At 44.2% G+C, this 21,269-nt stretch overlaps 1 protein-coding gene across 1 annotated transcript in view; it reads right to left on the bottom strand.

Annotated features, from left to right (window-relative positions):
• The window catches only part of LOC118397147 (serine/threonine-protein kinase D2-like), a 50,869-nt gene that overhangs the window by 14,691 nt on the left and 14,909 nt on the right, over positions 1–21,269 (bottom strand). The window contains exons 2-6 of the mRNA XM_052467317.1: positions 3,428–3,566; positions 1,947–2,078; positions 1,195–1,496; positions 811–994; positions 601–672 (exon numbers count right to left, since the gene is read on the bottom strand). Of these exons, the coding sequence (XP_052323277.1) occupies positions 601–672; positions 811–994; positions 1,195–1,496; positions 1,947–2,078; positions 3,428–3,566 (829 nt within the window). The remainder of the gene's footprint in view (positions 1–600; positions 673–810; positions 995–1,194; positions 1,497–1,946; positions 2,079–3,427; positions 3,567–21,269) is intronic.

Raw genomic sequence — 21,269 nt, 5'->3', positions numbered from 1 at the left:
TGAAACATGACACAACATGACAAATCATGGTACAACATGACACAACATGACACAACATGACACAACATGACAAATCATGGTACAACATGACACAACGTGACACAACCCGATGAAACATGACACAACATGACAAATCATGGTACAACATGACACAACATGACACAACATGACACAACATGACAAATCATGGTACAACATGACACAATGTGACACAACCCGATGAAACATGACACAACATGACAAATCATGGTACAACATGACACAACATGACACAACATGACACAACATGACAAATCATGGTACAACATGACACAACGTGACACAACCCGATGAAACATGACACAACATGACAAATCATGGTACAACATGACACAACATGACACAACATGACACAACATGACAAATCATGGTACAACATGACACAATGTGACACAACCCGATGAAACATGACACAACATGACAAATCATGGTACAACATGACACAACATGACACAACCCGATGAAACATGACACAACATGACAAATCATGGTACAACATGACACAACGTGACACAACCCGACGAAACATGACACAACAAAGACGTGTTTTGTCAGCTTTACCTCCTATGGTCTCCCCCAGACAGTCGTTGGGAACCTTGTACGCACAGCGCTTGTGGCAGTTGAACTTGCAGTCTACGACACAACACGGACAATCAGCGGCATTGTTAAGACAGTTCATCTTCCTCCCAATATGCACTCCAAATACGTTTATCCCCCTCTTGATAAGCACCCAAAGGGGGTCCCCACATTGAACTTTCACCCCACACTAACCTTTGCATTGCAGCCCTTGTCGGAAGAGGCCCCGGAGCAGCCTCTTGCAGTACTGGCACACGGTGGGGCGCGTGTAGGAGTGCACGGCGAACGTGTGCGGCACCTTCACTTTGCTCATCAGGATCTTGTCCAGGTGCACCGGCCGGCCCGTGTAGAACCGCCGCGCCTCGCTGGGGGTCCGCGGCTGGAAGGGGAAGCGAGGAGACCAAGAAACTAGACTTACACAGATCTATCAGTGGCATTTCTACCTATGTAAATCAGAGCGCTGGCTTTCCCCTTAACTACCGCACAGAGCCACGGTTCGGTCAAATGTTCCTGAAAAGCCACGCGTCTCATGACTTCCTGCATATATTGAATTGAAATGGAATGCGAGCGTTGGCTCACCATGTGAGTGTTGGCGCGGGCCATGGGTCTGGTGATGGAGGCGCTGGTGGACAGGCCCAGGGACGCTGACGCGGTACAGGTGGAGTTCGGGAGCGTCTGGGTGGTGTGAGAGCGGATCAGGCTGGCATCCTCCATGCAGGTGCTGACTGAGCTGGTCCCCACGCTGCTCAGGGACTCGCTGGTGGACAGACGCAGCGACGGGCTACTGGTCAGAGACGTGGTGGACAGGCGCCGCTTGCGAGCGCCGCTGCAGTTATTGGGGATGCTGAAGGCACAGCGCTTGTGGTAGTTCAGTCCACAGCCTGCAAGGGGGAGGGGGGGCAGAGAGAGAGAGAAGAGAGAGAAGAGAGAGAAGAGAGAGAATAGAGAAAGAGAGAGAGATAAAGAGAGAAAGAGAGAAAGAGAGAGAGAGAAAGAGAGAAAGAGAGAAAGACACACACACACATATATATAGAGAGAGAGACAGAGAGAGAGAAAGAGAGACAGCGTGATAGAGAGAAAGGAAGGGGGACGAGATGGGGAGATGAGCTCACCCACGAAGGGGAAATTACTTTGCTGATAGTTACTGTATTTGAGAAAGAATACTGAGATGTGGTTTTCCCACCTAGCTATCTTGAGATGAATGCTCACAGTTAGTAAGTCGCTTAATGTAAATATAAACCCATATCCTTCGTCAGACAAAGTTCTTATCGGGCAAGCAAAACAGGCCCCCCTCCTCCTCCTCCCCTCCTCTCACACTCTCTCTCTCATACCGTCACATTTGAGGCCCTGTCTGACCAGTCCAAACAGCATCTCTCCACAGTGGTCGCAGAAGGCCGGGGCACGGTACGAGTGGACGTTCAGGGCATGAGGCCGGATCTGGAAATCCTCGAAGGTGGCCGCAGCTGCAGACGGACAACACAACAGACAACACAACAGACAACACAACAGACAACCCAACAGACAACACAACAGACAACCCAACAGACAACACAACAGACAACACAACAGACAACACAACAGACAACACAACAGACAACACAACAGACAACACAACAGACAACACAACAGACAACACAACAGACAACACAACAGACAACACAACAGACAACACAACAGAGAACACAACAGACAACACAACAGACAACACAACAGACAACACAACAGACAACACAACAGAGAACACAACAGAGAACACAACAGAGAACACAACAGACAACACAACAGACAACACAACAGACAACACAACAGAGAACACAACAGAGAACACAACAGTCAGTCTGGGCATCAACCTGGGTATCAACCTGTCAAACACATTAGCAATGATATACTGTCTGTGAATATGTTTGGTACTTCAGCCTTTTGGAGTGGAGACCACGTTTCATACGAGGCAACATTACAGAATGTCACCTTTCATTTGAGGGTATTTCCATACATATTTGTTTTTTTTCCCGGATAGAAATGAAAGCGCCGGTTTGTATCTAGTCCCCATTTGCAGCAGTCATCAGTATTTGGACAAATGCACGTATAGTGTAGTCAAACACATCAAAAGTAGTCAAAGGTGTCGTATTTGGTCCTATATTCCCTGCACCCAATGATTACATGAAGCGTGTGACTCTGCAAAGTGGATGCATTTACAGTTTGTTTTGGTTGTGTTTCCGATTATGCTGGAGTACAGAGGCAAATTGTCCAAACACATATGATGTTGAGTGCATGGTGTTATGCATGTTCCCTGTGGCTCTACTTAGCGTTCCATAAGGATACAAGGGATAGGAACAGAGAGGGTTCGGAGGAATAAGAGGCCGAGGGGATCAGAGAGAAAAAAAGGAGGAGGGGAGCAGGAAGACGAGGATGGGTGGATGAAAGGATGAGTAAGGGAGAAGGGGACGGGCCGATGAAAGGATGAGTAAGGGAGAAGGGGACGGGCCGATGAAAGGATGAGTAAGGGAGAAGGGGACGGGCCGATGAAAGGATGAGTAAGGGAGAAGGGGACGGGCCGATGAAAGGATGAGTAAGGGAGGGTGGATGGGTAAGGGAGAAGGGTGTGGGTGGATGAGTAAGGGAGAAGGGGATGGGTGGATGAGTAAGGGAGAAGGGGGTGGGTGGATGAGTAAGGGAGAAGGGGGTGGGTGGATGAGTAAGGGAGAAGGGGGTGGGTGGATGAGTAAGGGAGAAGGGGGTGGGTGGATGAGTAAGGGAGAAGGGGACGGGCGGATGAAAAGAGAGCAGAAGTGGATGAGAGACTGCTACCCACCGGAGAGCACCACCTCCACCAGGTCTCCCTCCTGGATGTCCTGGGGAGCCTTGACCAGCTGCAGGATGTTGTTGGTGCCTGTGTCATGTTTAAATAGCAGGATCTTGTCATAGATGCCATAGAAGCCACACTCTGGGAACTACAACAGACAGACAGAAAGAATAGATTAATACCTCATTCATATCTTCTTTTTTTGTATCATTTCACCATCTCTAAAAACCAAGGTAATCTTGGAGACAGTGATGTACCGTCTTGACGCATATCAGAGTGAGAGACATATCATGTGTAGTCTACGGAATTGCTATATGGTGTCACACCCAAGTTGTTAAATAAATGCTTTTTTTGCATAGTGATGGGGGGGCACGCACATACACAGGCAGGCAAACATGCACATACACACCTGGCAACTGGGTGGTGAGTTCGGGGGAAGGGGGGTAATTAACCGTTTCCTGTTGTGTGTGTGTGTGGCTCTCACACACACTCACTATTCTGAGAAAACCATGCTGGTCACATGGCAAACACATACACACATACAGTGGGCTCCAAAATAATTGACACCCTTGATAAGGATGAGTAATAATGACTATATTAAATCAATCATTCAAATATTGTGCTATATCGTATGACTACTGTTGTCAAATGACTTTGTGCCCAATAGAATTTAATGGTGAATAATGTACTGTGTCATTTTGGAGTCACTTTTAGTGTAAATAAGAATAGAATATGTTTCTATACACTTTACATTCATGTGGATACTACAATAATGACGGAAAATCCTGAATGAATCGTGAACAATGATGAGTGAGAAAGTTTCAGGAGGGTCAAAGACCATATCTCTAGGACACGCTAACCTCTCGTGTCATTGGTAACGGCGAGAGGTTAGCGTGTCTTAGGGCTATGCCAATCATTTCAGACCTCACTGTATATAATCCAGAATCCTATTTCAGATATCAAGCGGGTTCAAATCTCAGTGAGCAGCTGTCAAATCAAATCCACAGCTGACTGGGGGTCAGTGTTAAGATAACCCTTCCCCGAGCCACAGAACTGAGAAGCAACAATCAAATCTCATGTTATTTGTCACATGCTTCGTTAAACAACCAGTGTAGACTAACAGTTGAAATGCTTCCTTTGTCCAGAGATAAATATAAAATATATAGAAATAGTGACACGAGGAATAAATACACAGGGAATAACGAATAGAGAATGCACATGCCATAATACAGAGAGTACCAGGACCGAGTCGTTGTGCAGGGTTACGAGGTCATTGTGGTAGCTATGTACTGCTATGTACTGTACATATAGCTAGGGGTAAAGTGACGAGGCAACAGGATAGATAATAGACAACTCCATATCATACGGGCAGGGGTGCTCTGTATGGAACAGACAGAACACATTGAAAAAGCCACAGGGGTAACACTATTACCCCTGACTCACACACACACACACACACACACACACACACACACACACACACACACACACACACACACACACACACACACACACACACACACACACACACACGACATCCGACATTGCCCTGGCAGTTATGAATGAGTCAGTCAATGCCACCTAAGCGAGGCTAGTGGTTTGTATGGACAACCCTGTGCTCCTGAATAGTTTGTATAGTCTGGTTCAGGTCAGCAGCACTACACATGTTACAGGGCGCGGGTCAACGGGGCTGGGACATGACCACTTCATCCAGCACCACAAGAATCCCCAGGGTGATGTATAAAACAGCTGGCACGCACAGTATATGGGCCTATGAAATAGGATTGCTTGATGGCGGCATAAAATGCAGCATGCTGCTAATGTTAGTAAGGGAGTCGGTGTATCTGGGTCATCGAGACCAGCGAGGTGGTGACCTCTCCCATATGGGGCGTGGCACAGGTACGTTCAACTTGTTTGCTAGGCCTGTCAAAGGGATGACGGGGTTATGGGATAGCGTTACTCGTTTACTAGGAGAGAAGGCCTGCGTGCTGGATTTGGTCAAGAGACCTCTCGCTCGCCCCCTACCACCTCACCCGGAAGGCCCTCCCGTTTGTCCACTTCCAGACTGGCGAGAAGAATATCAAATAAAACCATCAACTTCTGGAAGCAATCGGGACTCGAATGATGCAATTCCATATTCCACATGATGAAACGAGCATGAATTTCAAAAGAACAATTCTCCCTGTCGTTTTACAATATACCGTGTTGACCTCGGCAACAATTCAACCGTTTCACTTGGGAGGCGTTTCGTGTCTTACGTGTCACGCCGCGACAACCAGAGACAAACAAATGCACGTGGCATATAATCACGCACGCCTCTCCATTATTTAGCATGAAATTGCGTAAACTCATCGCAGCCTAACCCCTAATGTACACCCTCGATCAATTTCACTCCCTCCGTTTTGGGACATTTGTTGTGCAAATGGAGGGCTGGAGAGAGTGGGGAAGGGACTGGTTTGGTATTCAGCATCTGTCTCTCTGTTGTCCCCCCCTGGTTGTTCCCATGATTCCACCCTGCAGCCCATCTGGCCAGACCCTACACACTAACAGGAAGAGGGAAGCGGAAGGGGGAGAAGATAGGGAAGTTGTTTTTTCTTCCCGTTATCAAAGACCAGAATTAGAAACTTTCTGTTTGGGGGGGGGGGGACCAAAATGTTGACTGCGGTTGCAAAATATTTGGAAAGAGATTCTCAACGTGCCGATTCCATGCCACGTGGTTTACGAACTGATACGCAAAACGACATTTGATTCAGAACTGAAGTTGTTGTGTTTTTCAATTTAAATGATTATACACATTTCTTGCCTCAAACAGACGTTATGTATATGGGGCACACAACGATCTGAGCTCTGCAGATTTAGGCGAGGAAGAGACAGAATTATTAGATCACTTATTCTGGTATTGCCCCTACAGTATGTAGCTTGTTTCTGGTCACAGGTTCAGGAATGGCTGAAAAATCACATTTAGTTCAAATCAACCCAATAAATAGCACTGTTGGGAGATTTGGAAAGCCATCGTCAACCAATCAACAGTAATATAAGTATATACATTAGCAGTCAAAAGTTTGGACACACCTACTCATTCAAGGGGGGATTTCTTTATTTTCTACATTGTAGAATAACAGGGAAGACATCGAAACTATGAAATGACCCATATGGAATCATGGAGTGACGATAAAAAACAAAATCACAATATATTTTATGTTTGAGATTCATCAAAGTCGCCACCCTTTGCCTTGATGACAGATTACTTCATTCATGCAATGATTATTTATTTATTTTGACTAATAATGCTGTGTGTAAAATGTCTATATATAACAACAAAAGAACAAGCTGTAAAAACAACACTACACTGCCTGTACACACTGCACACACTCCCACAGTCTCTCTGTTTACATCTCTGCTGCTCACCAAACACACCCACTTTCTTTCTCCCAGTGGGGAATCAACAACATCACATCTGAGGGAGGCCAAGAGCTTTGCTTGACTCCCTGCCAAACAACACAACCCTGTTAGCCCACCACACCCAGCTGGGTCATGCTACTATGCTGCCCGAACAGAAGTCAACAACACACACAGTGAGCCCCACTCCAGACCAGGCCTGTCCCAATACCCAGAACCACAAAGGAGCCCCCCCCCCCAGCCCTGTTAACCCTGCTCCCACACTAACCTTCCAACTCTGTTCGTCAATATCACACCCAAACCTGCTATAGGGCCAGACCAGAACGCTGTCACCACAGACCTACTCAAGGTTATAATGTCCATCTTCCCAAACCACAGTGGTGGGCCCTAATCACAACACACTGTCACACTATCCCAGTACGCCACACACACTGCCATGTTGCTGCTGCAGACGCGACTCCGCAACCACTGCCTTCCCACCCGACGACAGGCCCCAGTCGATCCACGCGACGCGCCCCTGCTAGGCGTCCTAGGCCAATTGCCGCGCTTCTACTGAGGCAAACATAGGCAGCTTCCAATGCTCTCAACACTGCCTCCTCCTCACACTGTGGCGCTGCTAGCCTCCTGGCCTCGATGCGGACGATAATAACATCCTTAGCCTGGCTGCCAGCGTCTTTAGCCAATTTGGGTTGGGCCAAACTTAACCTAGGCAACGATGTAGTATTGTTGAATGCATTAACAGTCTGACACCTCGGCTAGATGACATAACCAAACCTCCCTTTTCATTGGCCTGGCTCTTCTACTTTTAAGTGGAGCGACTTGTGGTGTGGGTAACAAGACATCCTCTCTTTCCCGGCATCTGGGTTAGCATAGCGCATGGGCGGCATAGTGTACTAGGCTTCTAAGCAGTCTATATCTAAATGTGTGTAGACTGTGTGAGTATTTATTTGCACAGGCGCGTTTGTGCAGTATGTATTCAGACAATGGGAGCGGGTGCAATCATATCTTGTTGGCAGATTGAGTTATTTCGTTTGCCTGGAGACAGGGCTGTGTCTCTATCCAGCGTCTTTGTGTTGCCAAGGATCAGGTTTCCCGCCTGCTCCCTCCTCGGGCCACTGCCTTCATTATGACTGACTGATCAATTATGGAGGCCCTCCTCTCCGCCCATTCCCACTCTCTATCCTGCCATATTCCTCCGTTGTTTTCTCTCTCTCTCTCTCTCTCTCTCTCTCTCTCTCTCTCTCTCTCTCTCTCTCTCGACAGGGCTTTAAAAATCTATCCAACCACTCATTCTAACCCCAGTCAATCTCGACGAAGTACCTCAGGTTGTCGCTAATAAGCAGTGATGCCATTGCCACGTTTGTCACCTCCAGCCGTCTGACCCCTTCCTGCCCCGTCGTTCAGAAGTCCAACAAACATGAGGAGAAATGTGTCCACCAGCGAGGTGGGTTCATTCCCTCTATTAGCAGATGAAGTCATGTTGCTGTTGGCTGTGACTGAGGGGAGGGAGTTCTGTTCTGGATTGGCTAGTGGTTGGAGGAGCTCTGCTGCTGCTGGTTTTGATGTTAGATGATCAAATTCTCCAGGATTTCTGTCGGTGGGCACAAACAGATCTCGAACAGGGGAACGGCTTACCAAGAAAAACTTCAAAAAGGACTAATTTGAGGTAGAAAGGAGTTAGAGCACTCGACAACAAAAAGCTGAGATCTAATTAAAGTGAGATCAAATATATAAATTGTACAGGATCTATTCTCTCTCATTCTATTCTCACTGACTGGACTATGTTTTGAGTCACACAAAGAGTAGAAGGGAGAGAGATGACCCTATAGCAGTCCCTATAGCAGCCAGCCCTCATCAGAAAATGTCCTACAGACTGCACACTGTCCCTTTCTCAAAGTGTCCACCATGTTGACGCTGTCAATAACAACTAAACTCAGCAACAAAAAAAGAAACGTCCCTTTCGTAAAAATCCAAATAACTTCATAGATCTTCATTGTAAAGGGTTTAACCTTTCTAGCGCAGGCATTCCGCTAGCAGAACCCCTCGACAACATTCTGCTGAAAAGGCCGTGCGCGAAATTCAAAAATATATTTTTGAAATATGGAACTTTCACATATTAAGTCCAATACATCAAATGAAAGATAAACTTCTTGTTAATCTACCCATCGTGTCCAATTTCAAAAAGGCTTTACAGCGAAAGTACAACATATGATTATGTTAGGTCAGAGCCAAGTCACAAAAACACACAGCCGTTTTTCCAGCCAAAGATGGGAGTCACTAAGCTTTGATGATCTTCATCAGATGACACTCATAGGACATCATGTTACACAATACAGGTATGTTTTGTTCGATAATGTGCATATTTATATACAAAAATCTCAGTTTACATTGGCGCGTTACGTGCAGTAATGTTTTGATTTTTTAAAATCCAGTGATTTTGCAGATAGCCACATAAAATCCCAGAAATATTCATAATAAACATTGAGAAAAGATAGTGTTAGTCACAGAATTAAATATAGACTCTCCTTAATTTCCTTCATCAGAATACACTGCCAGGAATCCCAGTTCGACAATAAATGACTGATTTGTTCCATAAAGTTCCATAAAGTCCATAATTTATGTCCAAATAGCCACTTGATGTTAGCGTGTTCAGCCCAGTAATCCATCTTCACGAGGCGCGAGCACTACATCCAGAAAGAAATTGAAAAGTCGTAGAAACATGTCAAACGATGTATGGAATCAATCTTTAGGATGTTTTTAACATAAAACTTCAATAATGTTCCAACCGAAGAAATCCATTGCCTGTAGAAAAGCACTGGAACGAGAGCTAACTCTGTCGGGACCGCGCGTCACGAGCCTGAGACACTCTGCCAGACCCATGACTCATTCAGCTCCCATTCCCCGCTCCTTCATAGCAGAAGCCTGAAACAAGTTTCTAAAGACGGTTGACATCTAGTGGAAGCCTTAGGAAGTGCAACTTCACCCCATAGAAACGGTGTATTCTGTAGGCCAAGCTTTGAAAAACTACAAACCTCATATTTCCCACTTCCTGGTTGGATTTTTCTCAGGTTTTCCACTGCCATAGGAGTTCTGTTATACTCGCAGACATCATTCAAACAGTTTTAGAGACTTCAGAGTGTTTTCTATCCAATACTAATAATAATATGCATATATTAGCATCTGGGACTGAGTAGGAGGCAGTGTACTCTGGGCACGCATTTCATCCAAAAGTGAAAATGCTGCCCCCTATCCCAAACAGACTGTTTCCCATGCTTGTTCAATGAACCATAAACAATTAAGGAACATGCACCCGTGGAACGGTCGTTAAGACACTAACAGCTTACAGATGGCAATTAAGGTCACAGTTATGAAAAATTAGGACACTAAAGAGGCCTTTCTACTGACTCTGAAAAACACCATAAGAAAGATGCCCAGGGTCCCAGCTCATCTGCATGAATGTGCCTTAGGCATGCTGCAAGGAGGCATGAGGACTGCAGATGTAGCCAGGGCAATAAATTGCAATGTCTGTACAGTGAGATGCCTAAGACGGCGCTACAGGGAGACGGGGCGGACAGCTGATCGTCCGCACAGTGGCAGACCACATGTAATAACACCTGCACGGGATCAGTACACCCGAACATCACACCTGCGGGACAGGTACAGGATGGAAACAACAACTGCCCGAGTTACACCGGGAACGCACAATCCCTCCATCAGTGCTCAGACTGTCCGCAATAGGCTGAAAGAGGCTGGACTGAGGGCTTGTAGGCCTGTTGTAAGGCAGGTTCTCACCAGACATCACCGGCAACAACTTTGCCTATGGGCACAAACCCACCGTCGCTGGACCAGACAGGACTGACAAAGTCTTCACTGACAAGTCGCGGTTTTGTCTCAACAGGGGTGACGGTCGGATTTGCGTTTATCGTCGAAGGAATGAGCGTTACACCGAGGCCTGTACTCTGGAGCGGGATCGATTTGGAGGTCGAGGGTACATCATGGTCTGGGGCAGTGTGTCACGGAATCATCGGACTGAGCTTGTTGTCATTGCAGGCAATCTCAACACTGTGCATTACAGGGAAGACATCCTCCTCCCTCATGTGGTACCCTTCCTGCAGGCTCATCCTGACAGGACCCTCCAGCATGACAAAGCCGCCAGCCATGCGGCTTGTTCTGTGCGTGATTTCCGACAAGACAGGAATGTCAGTGTTCTGCCATGGCCAACGAAGAGCCCGGATCTCAATCTCATTGAGCACATCTGGGACCTGGTAGATCGGAGGGTGAAGGTCAATCCCCTTTTGATTTTGATCCCCCCTTTGTTCAGGGACACATTATTCAATTTCTGAGAGGTCACATGTCTGTGGAACTTGTTCAGTTTATGTCTCAGTTGTTGAATCTTGTTATGTTCATACAAATGTTTACACATGTTAAGTTTGCTGAAAATAAATGCAGTTGACAGTGAGAGGACGTTTCTTTTTTTGCTGAGTTTAGAATCTTTATCTTGGGCAGAGGGTAGATCCAAACCGAAGTAATTGAAATAAACACACAACGAAAATATAAAAATGTCAGCACTCAAAACAAACATAGTGAAGGGTACACACACACACACACACACACACACACACACACACACACACACACAAATGAATAGGCTGGGTGTCATGGAGAAGTCTCTTTGATTTTGAAATGGGAGCTCAGAGAACAATATATTCTATTCAGACCAAATGACGTCATGCTTCATAAGGAGCCCTCTCCACATCGCTGCTCTCAGATCAGTTTGTTTGTTGATTTGCTTCCTTGTTACTTTTAACAGTGCTATCACCTGACCTCGTGGTCATCTGTTGTGATCATCCAGGCTGTATTCAGTAGCCTCTGGCAGAGAGCTCCTTGTCCTGATTCTGGCCCGGCTTCTCCTGACATATTTTCTCTCCATCTCTTTCTCTTTCTCTCTTGAGGTTAAGGGTTTGATTAGATTCAATCCGTGTGATCGCTCGATTGAAATGAAAAGGTCATTTCCGATTGAGCCAAGTGTGCAGTTTTTACAGTGAATGCAAACTCCGCTAATGTGGGAACATTTACATTTAAATGTAAAATTGAGCTACAACGTGCTACGGATTTAATCAAACCCTAAATCGTTTGACTTTCGCTCCGGTCTTGGATTGACCAGACATATCACTGCCATGTGATCATATGGTAGAATAGGATATGATGAAAATGTGTTGGGAAACAACAGGGAAATGAGGCGTGTATTTACTAGTGTTTCTGTTTTATTATCTTTGATAGTGGAGGCTTTCTCCTTGAGGAAACCTACTGGAGAAATGTTAAAAGGGCACATTTTCCAGAGCTTCTTCTCTTTTCTATAACCTATAGGGAACACAGTATGTTGTCTAGACTTGGCATGTACTGTAAGGTTTCTCACATATGGGTGGCAATAAATCGGGAAATGGGGGAGGGGGATGCACAGGGTATACTCAAATGAAATACTGTAGTGTTTACTACAGTTTTGTTTTTAAAGTGTAGCGTTTTTGCGGACATTACTGTAGTATTTACTACAGTGTTTATATTGATACTATTTTAGCATTTTTTATAGTATTCTACAATATACTACAACATTCTTTAGTAAGTAGTACACAATCGAGGGATACTACAGTATGTAGTATAGTATTCGACAGTATACTACAGTTTACTACAGAATTCTATAGAATGTACTATAGAATGTTCTATAGTATTTTTTCATGTGGGTTCACTCAGTAAAACACAAAGCCGTAACAGGAAACAACAACATGATGCGAGGCAAAACCACAACTCCCCGACATTATTAAAGAGGTGCCCTGAGAGGGATTAGACGTGAGGTTTTTTATGGTGACCTCTCCTAGGAAAAAAACTCTCATTTAGAGCATTCTACAGTGCTTACACCATGGCCTCACAGCAACAGAAAGGATTGTGTTTATGACCTCACAGAAAGAGCAACTTTGTCTATGCAAGAGAGAGAGAGGGGCTGTCTTTGGCATGGTTCCCCAACTGGTGACCCGCGGGCTGAATTTAGCTCGCAGGTGGTTTTATGTGGGCCCCCAAGTTTTCTGAGCAAATTATTTTTATTATTTTTTACAGGTTTTTCTTTTTTGGACATAAAACACTTAAAAACACAAGGAAATCAGATTGAAGTGGTTTTAATTTTGGAAATCTTATTTTATTTGATAAAAAAACAATCAAGCAATCATAATCACTAGTTATAACTACGCATGGTTGATGATATTACTAGTTTATCTAGCGCTTTCCTGCATTGCATATAATCGATGCAGCGCTGGAGGTTGATTTCAACGAAAGCGCATTAGCGAAAAAAGCTCGATCGTTGGACGACTGTACCTAACCATAAACACCAATACCTTTCTTAAAATCAATACACAGAAGTATATATTTTTAAACCTGCATATTTAGCTAAAAGAAATCCAGGTTAGCAGGCAATATTAACCAGGTGAAATTGTGTCACTTCTCTTGCGTTCATTGCACGCAGTCCGGGTCCGGGTATATGCAACAGTTTGGGCAGGCTAGCTCATTGCGAACTAATTTGCCAGAATTTTACGTAATTATGACATAACATTGAAGGTTGTACAATGTAACAAGAATATTTAGACTTAGGGATGCCACCCGTTAGATAAAATACCGGACGGTTCCGTATTTCACTGAAATAATAAACGTTTTGTTTTCGAAATGATCGTTTCCGGGTTCGACCATATTAATGACCAAAGGCTCGTATTTCTGTGTGTTATGTTATAATTAAGTCTATGATTTGATAGAGCAGTCTGACTGAGAGATGGAAGGCTCGTAAGCATTCATTCAAACAGCACTTTTGTGCGTTTTGCCAGCAGCTCTTCGCAAGCACAGCGCTGTTCATGACTTCAAGCCTATCAGCTTAATGGCTGGTGTAACCGATGTGAAATGGCTAGCTAGTTAGTGGGGTGCACGCTAATAGCGTTTCAAAACATCACTCGCTCTGAGACTTGGAGTAGTTATTCTCCTTGCAGAGGGTAACCCTGCTTCGAGTGTGGCTGTTGTCGATGTGTTCCTGGTTCGAGCCCAGGTAGGGGCGAGGAGAGGGATGGAAGCTATAATGTTACACTGGCAATACTATAGTGCCTATAAGAACATCCAAATAGTCAAAGGTATATGAAATACAAATGGTATAGACAGAAATAATCCTATAAATACTATATTAACTACAACCTAAAACCTCTTACCGTGGAATATTGAAGTCTCATGTTAAAAGGAACCACCAACTTTCATATGTTCTCATGTTCTGAGCAAGAAACTCAAACGGTAGCTTTTTTACACGGCACATATTGCACTTTTACTTTCTTCTCCAACACTTTGTTTTTGCATTATTTAAACCAAATTTAACATGTTTCATTATTTATTTGAGGCTAAATTGATTTTATTGATGTATTAAATCAAGTTAAAATAAGTGTTCATTCAGTATTGTTGTAATTGTCATTATTACAAATGAATAAATACTAATAGTTTGATTAATCGTTATCGGCTTTTTTTGGTCCTCCAAATATCGGTATCGGCGTTGAAAAATCATAATCGGTCGACCTCTACCTGTCACGCCTTGATCATTGTATTTTGTGTTTTTGTTATATGTTTGGGTAGGTCAGGGTGTGACATGGGTTTATATGTTGTGTTTCGTATTGGGGTTTGTATTATTTGGGATCGCGGCTGATTAGGGGTGTGGTATAGGTTTGGCTGCCTGAGGCGATTCCCAATCAGAGTCAGGTGCTTGTCGTTGTCTCTGATTGGGAACCGTATTTAGACAGCCTCAGTTTCGCTTTGTATTTCGTGGGTGTTTGTTCCTGTCTCTGTGTTGTAGTCACCAGATAGGCTGTAATTAGTTTCACGTTTCGTTTGTTGTTTTCTTATTTCAGTTATTTCATGTACCGCGTTCTTTCATTTAAGTCATGAGTAACCTACACGCTGCATTTCGGTCTGACTCTCTTCTTACAACAGACGAACGTCGTTACACTACCGTGTACCCCTCCAGCTATTCTGACAGCCTTTAGATCGCCAAAGTGATGACATTTTCACACAATCTATGATCGCAGGGACACAAAAATACCCCTTTTATCCTCCCTCTACCTAAATACTATGCAACTATCCAAAACGTTGCTTTTATCAATAACATAACTCGTGCCTTGTGTTGTGAACAAGGCTCCTCAGTACAATATTTCAATAGCCATACATGGCTTCACGACAGAGTCAGAAACAGAATAGTTCTCACGATAGCTTTGTCCTCCTGTTCTTCTAAAGGTAAGAGGAACATACACCCTCCTCAAACAACATCCATTGTTTAGACAGCCATGTCTCGTTTTTCAGCTGAACACACTGTACAGTACACAGCACCAATGCCAAACCCCATCACTGAGAGTGTGAGTATCTCCAGACAGGGCGTGGAAAGTCCTCCATAGTGGGAAAGTCCTGTGGGGACATGTTTAGAACGGGGCCTAACAGAGGACATGAAAGAGAACCATGCTGCCACTGAAACAGGGACAAGTGTTTAATGAGGCGTTGCCGTGGCGACTGGGGTGTAAAAGACGTCAGCGTGCAGCCTCATTAGCACCTGACAACAGCTTGGCTCTAGCTGGAATTTCTCCTTTCTCATTGTGGGTTAGCGGGGCATGGGCTATTCTTAACCCCGTGAGGTCACTGTGACGGAGGGATGAAACAGACGACAGGAATGTCTTTTATTCCTGTCCTCCCTTTGCCCCCGAATCAGCACCGGCAGGGTAAGAGTGACAGCACAGGCCAGTGACGTCAGAGTTTATAGAGAGAGAGAGAGAGAGAGAGAGAGAATGACAGATAGAGGTGAAGTCGGACGTTTACATATATCTTAGCCAAATACATTTAAACTGAGTTTTTCACCATTTCTGACATTTAATCCTAGTAAAGATTACCTGTCTTGGGTCAGTTAGGATCACCAATTTATTTTAAGAATGTGAAATGTCAGAATAATAGTAGAGAGAATGATTTATTTCAGCTTTTATTTCTTTCATCACATTCACAGTGGGTCAGAAGTTTACATACACTCAATTAGTATTTGGTAGCATTGCCTTTAAATTGTTTAAATTGAGTCAAACGTGTTAGGTAGCCTTCCACAAGCTTCCCACAATAAGTTGGGTGAATTTTGGCCCATTCCTCCTGACAGAGCTGGTGTAACTGAATCAGGTTTGTAGGCCTCCTTGCTCCCACACACTTTTTCAGTTCTGCCCACACATTTTCTATAGGATTGAGATCAGGGCTTGTGATGGCCACTCCAATACCTTCACTTTGTTGTTCTTAATCCAATATGCCACAACTTTGGAAGTATGCTTTGTGTCATTATCCATTTGGAAGACCCATTTGTGACCAAGCTTTAACTTCCTGGCTGATGACTCGAGATGTTGCTTCAATTTATCCACGTAATTTTCCTGTCTCATTATGCCATCTATTGTGTGAAGTGCACCAGTCCCTCCTGCAGCAAAGCACCCCCACAACATGATGCTGCCACACCCGTGCTTCACGGTTGGGATGGTGTTCTTCAGCTTGCAAGCATCCCCCCTTTTCCTCCAAACATAACGATGGTCATTATAGCCAAACAGTTCGATATTTGTTTCATCAGACAAAAAGTACGATCTTTGTCCCCATGTGCAGTTGCAAACCGTAGTCGGGCTTTTTTATAGCAGTTTTGGAACAGAGGGTTCGTCCTTGCTGAGTGGCCTTTCAGGTTATATCGATATAGGACTCGTTTTACTGTGGATATAGATACTTTTGTATCTATTGATTTGCACTTTTCACACCAAAGTACATTTATCTCTTGGGGACAGAATGCGTCTCCTTCCTGAGTGGTATGATGGCTGCGTGGTCCCATGGTGTTTATACTTACGTACTATTTATTGTTTGTACAGATGAACATGGTACCTTCAGGCGTTTGGAAATTGCTCGCAAGGATGAACCAGACTTGTGGAGGTCTACAATTCTTGGCTGATTTCTTTTCTGATTTTCCTGTGATGTCAAGCAAAGAGGCACTGAGTTTGAAGGTAGGCCTTGAAATACATCCACAGGTACACCTCCAATTGACTCAAATTATGTCAATTGGCCTATCGGAAGCTTCTAAAGCCATGACATAATTTTCTGGAATTGTCAAAGCTGTTTAAAAGGCACAGTCAACTTAGTGTATGTAAACTTCTGACCCTCTAGAATTGTGATACAGTGAATTATAAGTGAAATAATCTGTCTGTAAACAATTGTTGGAAAACTTACTTGTGTCATGAACAAAGTAGATGTCCGAACCGACTTACCAAAACTATAGTTTGTTGAAAAGGCATTTGTGGAGTGGTTGAAAAATGAGTTTTAATGACTCCAACCTAAGTGTATGTAAACTTCCAATTTCAACAGTAAAATGAAAAACAGAGAGGAGGGTGGTGGTAGGAATATTGCCTATTGTTAATGCCATAAATCTGATGTGGAAGTGTGAGAGTGACCGGTTGTTGCAAACTGGGAGAGGACTGCAGAATCGCTGATATCCAAACCTACTAACTACACCTAGACACAAGGCCCAATACTCTCTGGAAGACAGGAAGTCAGATCGTTCGCAAGAAGAGTGTGTTTGTGTCACAAGCCTGAGTGCAGTATTCCCCTGCGTCCTCACATTCAGCCTTACCACACACACACACACACACACACACACACACACACACACACACACACACACACACACACACACAGGAAGAAACAGGCCCGGGCCTCCTAATAGCCAGATTGTTGGCCCAAGTTTCAGAGAGAAAACCTGGAATTGAGCAACAGAGACTAGATGTGTAGGACACCAAATTATTCACCACTAGCTTAACATAAAGTTATAGTAATATTAACCCTAAGTATGTGATTTTAACATTTGCCCTCTACATGGTTATAGGCATAGTGCTGTGTAATGCAGTGGAGGCTCCTCCTCTGAGGAAGGAAAGGACCATCCTACTCAGTGAATTTCATAAAAATATAAATAAAAATTGTGAAACCTTGGTTATAATTTTAAGATAAAACTATACTAAATATATTCACGTCACCAAATAACTGATTGAAACACAATATTTTGCAATGAAGGTCTACATTAGCATCAACAGCACTCTATAGGGTATCGCCATGGTGTATACGGAGGACAGCTAGCTTCCGTCCTCCTCTGGGTACATTGGCTTCAGTACAAAACCTAGGAGGCTTGTGGTTCTCACCCCCTTCCATAGACTTACACAGTAATTATGACAACTTCTGGAGGACGTCTTCCAACATATCAGAGCTCTTGCAGCATGAACTGACATGCTGTTCACCCAATCAAAGGATCAGAGAATGAATCTAGTACTGAAAGCATGAGCTACAGCAAGCTAGCACCGCAGTGCGTAGTGTGTGGTATGTACTTGAGTCAAAGAGAGAGAAAGGCAATAGTTTAACAGTTTTGAGCAAATTAATTTGTTCAAAAATGCAGGAGAAGCAGTAGAGAGAGCTAACTATATTTCATTTTATTTGTTTACCTTTCACTTAATTAGCTAATGCAGCTAATTTAGTCTACTCATCAAACAGAGAGGAATGCTATTTATGTGTTCTTGTTCAGTGAACGCGCCTTTTTTCGCTGACTCGTGGAAGGAAGTATGAGGCAGTGCTCTGTCTGAACTTCGTCATGGAGAGTAGGGCATGGAAAGGCACACAGGTTTACATTCCTGACGTGGCTGCTGCATACCAGAACACGCTCTGTAAACCAGCAGGACAGGAGTGGGAGAGGAGTGGAAAAACTGATGACACACACACACACACACACACACAAGCGTGACAACACAGATACACACACACCAGAGTGCAAATACAGATATGCCCACATCTAGTACCAATAGTGCCAATCTTGACCAGCAGGGCCAGGATATGGCGCCAATCAGCCTGCTATCTGGATCCAGGGCTATATGACATATTCTACACAAACCGGAAGAGCCCAAGCTGGAATCATTTTTGCTCCAGTATACAACAAGGGAATAAAAGTCCAGATTCATATACCTCCTCTTGACCACATAACGTGGCAAGCCTAAGAAAACAGGTCTACTTATTCAACAATGGACCAACATATCCAACCTGGACTCAGGGGTAGACGTAACATAGTTACCGTAAATCCGAGACACTACCATCAGTATGATATGTATTCATTTGTGGACATCCATCATCCATTTTGTGTGATACTCTATGTTACGAATTACAATTCGTATGATGTATTACAAATTTGCTAAATGTATGATATTTTACAAATTCCAATCTGTTGTTGCTAACGTTAGCTGGGTGGCTAATGCTAATGTTAGCTAGGTGGCTAATGTAAGATAGGCTAGGGGTTAGGGTTTGAGGTTAAGGTTAACGGGTTAAGGGTTACTGTCAGATAGTGCGGCAGCACTGTCATCTGACCAATGACCCCCATTCCATCAATTGAGTGTAACTATACAGCAAATGTCCCTTTCTCTCCCTAGCATTGGCATGACGTGTAATATGTAGCTCATTAGGTAACTTTAACATTATAACCAAACCACTACTTGCCCTTTTTAAGTTGCTTCCTCCATTCATAATTCACAGACCATACTCTTTCGCGGTATGCACCTGCTTGACCTGTTAATTAAGTATAGTCTTGAGTATGTAAATGTTGCTCTATGCAAATTGACAGTATTATCCTCTAACACTTAACACTGCTGGTAAACAACCTATTGAATTCACCTTTTTCCCCTTCCTATATCATCTGCCATTATCATCCTTCAATCTTACTCTTTTTATTATTCAGCTTTTGTATTTTGCCTGCTGTTTCTCTGATACAAAACACTCTAAAGAACAGTACGAATTCATGAGTCTGATATTAGGCTCCTCCGATATACCTTCAGATAAATCCATTTGTACTCTTGTTCACATTTTGTTCTTATTGTGCAATTGTTAAGATCATGGGTCAGGTCTTCTTAAAAAGGTCATTTTTGTCCAATAACGGACTGGTGCCCCGATTTATAACAAGATAAATTAATCATTTATATTAATAACTTGACCAATATCCTCTACAGACACACACACACAAGCGTGCACACACACACGCGTGCACGCACACACACACACACACACACACACACACACACACACACACACACACACACATATTAAATACTTTATTTAAATCCACAAATCACTTTACAGTTGAGAAGGATTCAACCATTTCAAAGGACATGGATATCTGGACACTTGTGGATACAGATAGTACCTTCTCCACACAGCAAAGCCGACACAGAGCGTTAACTCGCTAGCTGCTTATTCAGGCCTGCAATCTGAAGGCCACATACTGTCAGCCTAAGTACATGGCTGAGACTCCTGAATATCAGCCCCACAGGCTTGCGCTGATAACCAAAGCTATTAAGGTGTAACACAAGGGGCTGGCATTTCAGTAAATTGTCAGCAAAGGTCTGCTGAAAAAGCAACCCACTTCCAAAATAAGCTCCCCCCTCTGGCCTCCCCCCACAACAACATCTGGCATATTTTACACACACACACACACACACACACACACACACACACACACACACACACACACACACACACACACACACACACACACACACACACACACACACACACACACACACACACACACACACACACACACACACACACACACACCTAGCTATTATAGTACACAGAAACCAGCAGCCCAGTCCTGTGAGGTGTCTCTTATGAAACGGGAGGATTATGCGTAGGAGAGAGGGATAGCTCATACGCTATAAGCAAAGTCTGTGTTCATTTCCATGTGTGGGTACACATGCATTTAAGTTTGTTTGGTGGGATCGGTGTGTTAGAGGGGGCTGGTCTCGGGTGGGGGCTCGGCGACAAAGCGTCTCATTCTGCTCTGGGGGAGCGGGGAGGTAATATGAGAGCCGTGTCCAGACTGGGGGGGGCTGGGGATAAAGGAGCTGCGCTCCGCTGCACTGGACTGGGCTTTTGTGGGCCTGCCTCTCCCTCTGCCCGGCCAGGTAAGCCGATAGGAACCTGGCCCCTGATCCCCCCGGGCCTCGCTCTACACACTCGGAACTGAGCACAGCTTTCTTTATTCACAAGAGAAGGAGGGAGAGGGAAAAACGGTGATGGAGAGCGAGACCTGAAAGAAAAAGAAAAAAGAGAGAAAGTAAAGGAGTCAGGGATATGAGAGAGGAACAGGTGTACGAAGCATACCGATGTAGGATCTTCATTTGACCATGTTTCTCACAGCAAGAAAGTAAACCTGCAGCAACAGGAAATTGTGAATTGCTGTGTGGATTATTGTTCATGGACATTTTTCATAGGGGTTGATACATTTTTTAGTTGGGTCAAGTCAAGTCTGACATGGAAAGTGCAAACTTTAGAAGCCTTTTGAAACCTTCAATGCACAACAAGT

Source organism: Oncorhynchus keta, chromosome 18, assembly GCF_023373465.1.
Source record: "Oncorhynchus keta strain PuntledgeMale-10-30-2019 chromosome 18, Oket_V2, whole genome shotgun sequence".
Lineage (NCBI taxonomy): Eukaryota > Metazoa > Chordata > Actinopteri > Salmoniformes > Salmonidae > Oncorhynchus > Oncorhynchus keta.
Note: the sequence above shows the minus strand (reverse complement) of the source record. Positions and strands in the feature narration are given on the sequence as shown.